Source organism: Olea europaea, chromosome 10, assembly GCF_002742605.1.
Source record: "Olea europaea var. sylvestris chromosome 10, O_europaea_v1, whole genome shotgun sequence".
In the NCBI taxonomy this organism is placed as follows: Eukaryota; Viridiplantae; Streptophyta; class Magnoliopsida; order Lamiales; family Oleaceae; genus Olea; species Olea europaea.
The window spans coordinates 4,958,656-4,967,625 of record NC_036246.1 but is presented as its reverse complement, the minus strand read 5'-3'; the positions used below and the strand labels follow the sequence as shown (position 1 = coordinate 4,967,625).

At 34.2% G+C, this 8,970-nt stretch overlaps 1 protein-coding gene across 2 annotated transcripts; it reads left to right on the top strand.

Moving 5' to 3' along the window:
- Nucleotides 1–2,175: 2,175 nt before the first annotated feature.
- Nucleotides 2,176–4,158, top strand: LOC111402604 (protein ABHD17B-like). Of its 2 annotated transcripts, XM_023030982.1 has the most exons (3): nucleotides 2,176–2,780; nucleotides 3,529–3,567; nucleotides 3,768–4,158. In XM_023030982.1, the coding sequence occupies exons 1-3, from the start codon at nucleotides 2,479–2,481 to the stop codon at nucleotides 3,817–3,819; spliced, it is 393 nt and encodes a 130-aa protein (XP_022886750.1). In that variant the 5' UTR covers nucleotides 2,176–2,478; the 3' UTR covers nucleotides 3,820–4,158. The 2 variants fall into 2 exon arrangements, with proteins under 2 accessions (XP_022886750.1, XP_022886751.1); XM_023030983.1 differs by lacking the exon at nucleotides 3,529–3,567.
- Nucleotides 4,159–8,970: the final 4,812 nt, after the last annotated feature.

The window sequence follows — 8,970 nt, the reverse complement described above, 5'->3', positions numbered from 1 at the left end:
CGTGAAACGGCCAATCGTAGCAAAATTTACGGAGCGTCAAAGTAGGTGATTTCAAAGTAGTATTTCGAGAATTTCAATAATATACTAATTTTAAAAATTCGTCGACGATTATATGCTAGCCGAATCCACAAATCGCCGACGTCACCCAGAAACTTGTTTCAAGAACTACATCATAATTATATCGAATGGTCCAAACAGATATCAAACATAGTTAAACGTGCATAAAACGTACTTCTCTAAAAGATATGTCTAATTCACCTTTCCTTTTAGAAAATTTTAATTATTTCATTAATGCTTTTTATTTTTGCACAACAAATTTCTGAATATAATTTACATTATTTTATTAGCAAATTTTACATAAAGTATGATGTAAAAAAAATTAGGATCGTTTTAGAGTAAGTGTAATTTGAATTACTTTCGAATTAAGTTTGAATTTCATTTATTTCCTAGATTAAATTTGAGTTTTATTTCAAAACATTTCCTTCCTACATTCAACTTGATTTAATTCTTGCCGGCTCAACAATTGTTAACGAGATGGTAAACAAAAATATACAAATAGCATAATTTATTTGACAATATTAATAATGATGTAATTATATGACGTTTTCAAAGTATCAAGATGTGTAAACTACAATTATAGTATTGTATTAACATAATTTCATTAATATTATGTTGTTTATAACTTACATTTTAATTTCTAACCCCACGATACTAATCCGAGTTTGATTGTGAATACCTCTTTTTAAAGCTCCATGTTTCATCTCTAGTTTTGTTCAAAACTTAGCTTTAGGTGGGGCACCAAATTCCAAGCAATTCTTTACACTTTATTGACCCAGTGTTCTTCCCTTTGAACTAAAGCTTTCAAAATTTGGAAAAGATTCAGGTGATTGCAGCTTGCCCCCACGTCTCTGTAATGACACAAAAAAATTTGTGAAGTACTCGGAAATATCTTCAAGAGAGAGTAAAATATTGAGAACCTTACAAACTAATCCATAACATAGACTAGTGCATGATAATATCGTAAGCTGACTTGCAGTACAAAGAAAGAATTAGCATGATGAATAGAAAAGCATAGGCAAGGAGCCCCACCTCGAAATAGAAGGCATAAGTCAGTCACTAGCATTTAGTGAGCTTTTGTTATGATGAAGACAAACAATCATCACTATCGACTTAAAACGGACTTAACAATAACATGATAAAATCGCCTTAAGTGGTATTCTTCTCGTGAGCTCAAATTCAATCATTCGTTCATGAAATTCAACAAGATTTACGAAGCTCAAATTCGCTTATTTGAGTCTACCTGACTACTAAGCATGACAATTTCAACCTAGTAACATTGACCCCAAAGTCAATAACAGGTCAAAAGCATGGTGACCAAGCGCAAGTAACTATATGTAAATAGAATTCATTTAAGTGATTGAGATTTCAACACATTTTCACCGTCAATTTGGAATTACCCTCGACTCCGACCCTACCCATCTTTTCTTTTCGAAGTAGCAACCATTTATTAAACATAACAAAAAAGTTATGAAAAAGCAGGAAGAAAAAAGGCAACACAAAATGAGTTGAGATTTGCTGTCCAAAAATGTTTATCCGACTTGCTGTTTATCAAATGATATATTGACATATCATTTTACACTTGTTTTCAAGCACAAATGACGGTGAGAGAAAAGTTGGACAGATTATGTGTCAATAAATCTTTGATTGAACAACGAATTGGGCAGTCAATTCTTGATAGCAGATTCCAACTCAAATGTATCTCTCGAAACTGGTTAAGGAAGCATCAAAACATACAACAAATATGTAATTCTCTTTCGCCCCCAGGGTACATTTCCAAGTCGTAAAAGGGGAGGGTGGAGAAATCCAGTTTTGCTTGAGGCTGCTGCGTCAAGGGTTCGAATCTTGAAATATGGATTTGGCTCTTGAGTAAGTGCAAGTGTACAAGCAACCTTCCACCCTGTATCCTTGGAGGCATATCCTGCGATTTACCTCGCTCACGATACTACAGGACAAAGGCGGTGAGGAAGGGACGCTCAAGGTTGGGGTTCAACCTTTTAGTATGTAATTCTCTTTCTGTATAGATCCACAGCAGCCTTTGACCGAATCTTAGTCATCAATCCAAGATAATGATGTGTTTGTTTTGTTCAAAGTGTTTAATTATTATAAAAAAAAAAAATACATGCAAACGGACAAATACATACACAAATTACACACTTTTCTTTTGCTTCTTTCTTAGTTAACCCGTCTGTCTCCACCCTCCTTTTAGAGCGGATCACCCGACTTCCCCATTATCAATAACTCAAAAACCAGGGAAAGAAGAACAAAAAAGAACACCAGAAAAAAAACCAGTTTTGAAATTTGATATGATATTCATTTACTGGGAACGAAATTCCGTGTCGTAGGTGGTGTGTTTATGGCTCGAAGCGTGGAATTTTTGATTGATAGCTGATTTTTTGTTGTTTGAAGGGGTTGTGATAAATGGGAAATGTGACGTCAAGTGTGGCGGCAAAATTTGCATTCTTCTCGTCGAACCCACCCACGTACGATGTCTACTGTGATGAATTGGATGGGTGGCTAGTGATGAGTGGTTTAACAGTGGATAAAAATGTGGACGTCCATTTGTTGCAAACCAAGGGCGGGAATAAGGTTGTGACTGCGTTCTGGAAGCACCCAACAGGAAGGTTCACCGTATTGTACTCCCATGGAAACGCTGCCGATTTGGGACAAATGCAGGACCTCTTTATCGAGCTCAGGGCCAACCTTCGTGTCAATATCATGAGGTTCGTATAAATTTCCATTTCTTGATTATTTGAGTTTGTATATATAGGAAATAAATTGTGTGTGTCATGTATGCATTTTTTATGAATATCTGTATTTGCTTATGCAGTGTTTGAGCGTTTTTATTATTATTTTGGAATGTAAATTCAATGGGTTTTTATTGTAATGTTGGTATTGAACATGGGTGCCTTCAAGATTGTGGTTTTCAGCAATTTCCTTACTAAGCAGGGTGTTTTTGTTTTCTTGCGCTTCTGTTGTGCAATTTTTCATTATAACGTGTTAGATATAAATACAGATTTAGATGGAAAATCAGAATTTGGCTTTGGAAATTAATTTTAGTTAATCATCATTTGAATTCAGAGAGATGTTGAAGGTTGTGATTTGTTTTGATATTGAGCTGGTGTTCTTTTGTCCTTTTTGTTGGTTTAGTTGTATATTTGGTTCTTCCTAAGGTTGTTAATTTTAGAATCGTTTAAGAAACTGTTTGGTAGTTTAAGATGAGACCTCGAAATTGGATAGAAATTCTTGTCTACAAATTTAAATTTGATTTCAAGCGGCCTATCACAATTAGAAAGTAGTTCTGATTTCAGCTTGCCAGCCAACTGCTATAATTGGTCGGATGAGTCATGAGTGTTTTCGAGTTAATAATTTTTTCTTTTTTGCAATAATTCAAGAATGGAAAATAATATGTATTTCAAAACTTCTATCTTGGATAGTTGTTGCTAACAATGTTTTTTCTTTTACCTTTAGCAGCTATGACTATTCGGGATATGGAGCATCCACCGTAAGGTGAGATTTTTGATTGGATGTTTTCTGATGCCCTTGATGTGCGTAGAATAAATGACATTTCAAATATAAAAAGTACAAAATATCCAAAGTAAATTGTCCACGAAATTCTCTTCCATAATAATATGTAAGACAATAAGAAGCCATATTATATACCATTAGCGGATATATCTTATGCTCAATGCATTCTTTTCATGTGACAGCCATCTGAGTTCAACACATACCATGACATCGAGGTTGTCTATAACTGTTTGAAGAATGAATATGGAATCAAGCAAGAGGATGTTATTTTGTATGGTCAATCTGTCGGGAATGGTCCACCCTACACTTGGCTGCTCGCTCACCGAGGTTGAGAGCTGTTGTTCTTCATAGCGCTATTCTTTTAGGAATACGAGTTCTGTACAATGTCAAATTGACATTTGGTTCGACATTTTTAAAGTAAGCTTCTCGAGAGTCTGTTGGTCTTCAATTTTATCTCCTAATCCAGTTTTTTATCTAGGTTTGTGATTGAGAAAGTTTCTGTTCATTTTTTGCAAGACATCGACAAAATATAGAATGTAACTTGCCCCATTTTAGTTATACATGTAAGAATGATCTGTCTCTCATCCTTTTTTCTCCTCTCCAAATGCATTTCCAGAACATCTATTTTTCTACGCAGCAATTACATTTCTCACTTTCACAATGAAAGTTTTTGAGTTTTCTATGTGGTGTTACCATTTCTAGTCTGTTGATCTGGTAATATGATGCCTTCTAGAGACTTTAAGGGCTAAGATTTTTTCAAACTAACATTTATCCCGAATTAAAGGAGAAATGTGGAATTGGAATAATAGTAACGTGATTAATAAAGTTTTCTTTTTATGAGCTTCTGTCTTGTGAAAGTGAACGTCAAAAAGCTTTGTCAAGTTTAGGAATAAAATCAAATTTCAAGAGTTAGCTACGTTGATCTGGTAATATGATGCCTTCTAGAGACTTTAAGGGTTAAGGTTTTTTCAAACTAACATTTATCCCGAATTAAAGGAGAAATGTGGAATTGGAATAATAGTAACGTGATTAATAAAGTTTTCTTTTATGAGCTTCTGTCTTGTGAAAGTGAACGTCAAAAAGCTTTGTCAAGTTTAGGAATAAAATCAAATTTCAAGAGTTAGCTATGCTTGCTGGTATTAGGTTTACTAGCAAGTGTAGGAGGAAATGGTCCTGAAAAAGTTATCTAGAATAGAAAAAAAATTTCAACTAGGAATAAGATTAGAAAGATTTTCTTGATTTGGTGTGCCCATATTAATGAACACCACTTGTGATCTATTACTGAATGTTTTCAGGGCATTTATATTTTCCATGGGACTATACAATAGATAAACCTCTACTATATTCTGAACCCCCCAACAGGCATGAGCTAACACAAGCTAATTTTGTTTTCATTTTTCAACAAATCTTATTTCTGTTGGTTCAATGTTTGTAGGGAACAAATGATGATATTGTCGATTGGTCCCATGGTAAGCAATTATGGGAACTTTCTGAGGAGAAATAAGATCCATTATGGGTCCAAGGTGGAGGACACTGAAATCTTGAAAATTTCCTAGAGTACATTAAGCACTTGCACGAATTTGTGAATGCAATGGAAAAACACTCCTTTTCAAAACGAAACAAAGCACAAGTTAGTGCAGCCCCAAGTACAATAGAATCCAAATACAACAAGTGTTTGAGATTTCCAAAAAGATGATTGATTCTATCTTATCAGTTAGAAAGATGCTGTAGAATGGGTGACTTCTTCTTACTTCATGTGTCAATGCAGAAAGGTATGAATTAGAAATTAGCTTGTGTGGTCCATATCTTGTTGAGTTGGCAATTTTCTTGGTCGAGAATGACAAATTTCCCTCCAGGAGGCAGCATTGTATATCTATGAAAACTCAAGTTATCATCTTACTTTCTAGAATCATGTATGCTAAGAATGTCAACATTTATTATAGGGTATGACCATTGCCTATGGAAAGCATTGTCTATGTCCATCTTCTTTAATTATTATTGATTTTTTCTTCTGTGAGAAAATGATAAAATTTTCTGCACAAATCAGTGTAAAATAAGTATAAAAACCTTATGGGCAATGTTGCCATTTGATGCTGATCATTGAATAGAAATATGTTGCATGGGCATTTTTAAAATTTAGTTAGAAACTAATGCATATGACAGACTATACAGTAGTATTTATGCATCTTATGTGAAGCACTGATCTCAAATTTAACGTGCAAAAACTTCCTGTATAACGTATATTTTACATTATTGACATGTTTGATAACATGGATTATATGGTCTAATTCTGTATAAAATGTTGCGCACAAAATATGCTCTATAGGATTGGTGTAGAGTCTTCTATTTGGCTTCAATTTTGAAATAAATCCATGCCCCAGAAACAGGCGTATTGGTAATGGGTTGCAAATTTAGCACAAAATACGATTTTTAAAGTACCAGTATTTTTGTGGAGTGCTATCAAATGTCGTTTTTACATTTTTCACAAGAATAGTACAGCTGACTGAGTTTCCAAGAAACAAGCTGGGGAGTCTTGTCAACATGTGCAATGTTATTTAGGGGCCATTCGGTTGGAATTTTATTGTTGTTTTTACGAAGAGCTTTTTGGAAAGTTATGTTAAACCATTTCCACGGATAAAATACTTTTAGGAAAGTATTCAAAAATGTTTAAATCAGCTTTTAAGTCTTGTGACTTTTCAAAATTCCTGTCAAGCTGACCCTTAGTGTTGGAGACACAAAATGAACTATTGTGGGCTTTTATATTGCTTTAATTTCTTGAGAGCACAAAGTGAAATATTGCAAAAATGACTTTTGTGAATGTCTTGTACAAGCATCGTGATGTTACACCTACATTGCTTTTAAATAAGATGAATATTTATCGAGCTATGTTATTTAACCTCATTAGGGTTGCAATCCTAGTGTCATGTAATTCTAATTATTATTAAATGCTACATTATCGTAACCTAAATTGAGATTGCAATTCAAGTGGGACTAAATAGCATTACTTATCTATCGCTGCAATTCGAAAACTATCAATTAAGAAGAGATCGATAACATCTGAACATAAATTATCAACGCATCATTAAAGAGGTTTTATTGTGATATGAATTAGGTACAAACATGTTTGAGAATTGTTTATAATCGATTTAAATTATAAATAGATAGAAATGAATGGTAATAAATGAGAAGTACTTGTGGATCACATGAAACAGTGGCGGATGTAGGAGGTGGCATGGGGTCACGTGACCCCAACTTTTGGAAAAATCCATTTTTTACCACCATTGATTATACTTTTGTCTCAATTTTTTAAGTCATTACGGGATACCAAACGACGTCGAGATATTGTATTCTTAATATCATTTCAATGTGCTCACCGCCTAATTTTCTATGCCGTCAATGCCGCGCAAAACGACCAACCATAGCTAAAATTTATGGCTTGTCAAAGTAAACTGTTTCAAATTAGTATCTCAAAAATTTCAATAACATGCTAACTTTCAAAATTCTCCAACAATCGTAAATTAGCTGAATTCACAAATTGCCTACATCATCTTGAAACTTGTTTCGAAAACATCATCATAAATATATCGAATGATCAAATAGATAGTGAAAATAGCTAAAAGTACATCAAATTTACGTCTTAAAAAAGGCGTCCAACTAGTATTTTCTTTAAAATATTTCAATTATTTCATTAACATTTATTATTTTCATGCAACAAATTTCTCAATATAATTTACGTCATTCTATTAGAAAATTTTACATGGGCATGACATCGAAATTTTTAGAAAGTTTACATCCAAAAAGTCATAGCCCATGTAAATTTAACGGCTGTGATTTTTTCTTTTTTAATGCAAATTTTCAAAAGTAAAATTAGTTAAAAATAACAAAACTGTAGAAGAGCAGTAATGTATAAGATGAATGGAATGGCCAACTTACATCTTTTGGAAATTACAATGGCTTTAAATAACAAAGTTCATTATATGAAATATGGAATGTACAATTGTCATGATTGATAGAATTGAGGAGAAATCAATGGAATGCTGAGATCACGTTGGAGGTAATTGTGGAGTCTTTACTGATATGGAAGAACCAGTATTAAATGGAGGTGTTGAATGGAGGAGATTGATGATTGTGATTTCTTGGTCTAACACCCCCCACAAAGTGATGGGGATGATCATCACCATCAGTTTGGACCGAAGTACACAAAATGGGCGACTATTTGCCCCTTTGTGAAGATATCAACAATATGATCTTGGGTGAAAATATGTTGCACTTGAATGTCTTTATTGAGGACCTTTTCTCAAGTGAAGTGGTAGTCAATTTCCACGTGTTTTGTGTGCGCATGGAAAACAGGATTAGAAGCCAAGGCGATAGCTCCAATGTTATCACACCATAGTGTAGGAGTGTATGGTATGAAGATACCAAGTTCCTTGAGGAGCATTCTTATCCAATAGAGTTTAGTTGTGGCGATGGCCATGCTTTGATATTCGGCTTTAGAGCTACTCTTGGAGACAATTGGTTGTTTCCTGGCAAACCATGATATCAAATTTTTTCCGAGAAAAACTGCATATCCAGTGGTACTGCAACGATCATTAGGGTTATCGGCCCAATCTGAGTCACAAAAAGCTTGAAGAGTAATAGATCTTGGAGTGAACAATAGACCGGTACCAATACTACCCTTTAGATACAGAAACACTCTTTTGATAGCAGCTCAATGAGATTCACATGGAGAATGCATAAATTGAAGCAATTGATTTACTGCATATGCAATATCCGGTCTAGAGAAAGTACAATATTGAAGCGCCCCAACCACTCTTCTATACTCTACTGGATCAGACAGTATGAGAACTTCTGTAGAAGATAACTTCAGACCAAATGTAGTGGGGCACCCAAGTGGCTTTGCACCAGCCATCTTGGTGCTATGTAGTAAATCTATGATGTTTTGGGTTTGACGAAAATGCAGGCCTTGAGAATCTCATAATGCTTAAACACCTAAAAAGAAACTCAGATTTCCAAGATCTTTAACTATGAAGTTAGTTGATAGAGACTGGATAAAAGAATCAATTGCCTGTGTGATTGACCCAGTAACCATAATGTCATCAACATATATCAACACAAATAATTTCACAGTCTCAGTAGTAAGACAAACAGTGAGTAGTTGGCGGTTGATTCAACAAAACCATACTCAAGTAAATGTTTGGGACAATTATCTAAACCAAGCTCTTGGAGCTGGTTTAAGACCATAAAGTGACTTATGAAGTTTGCAAATATAATTAGGACGAGTCTTATCTACAAAACCTCATGGTTGTTCCATAAATACTTCTTCATCAAGATAGCCATGTAGAAAAGCTTTTAAAATGTCTAATTGCCGAAGAGGCTAATTAAATG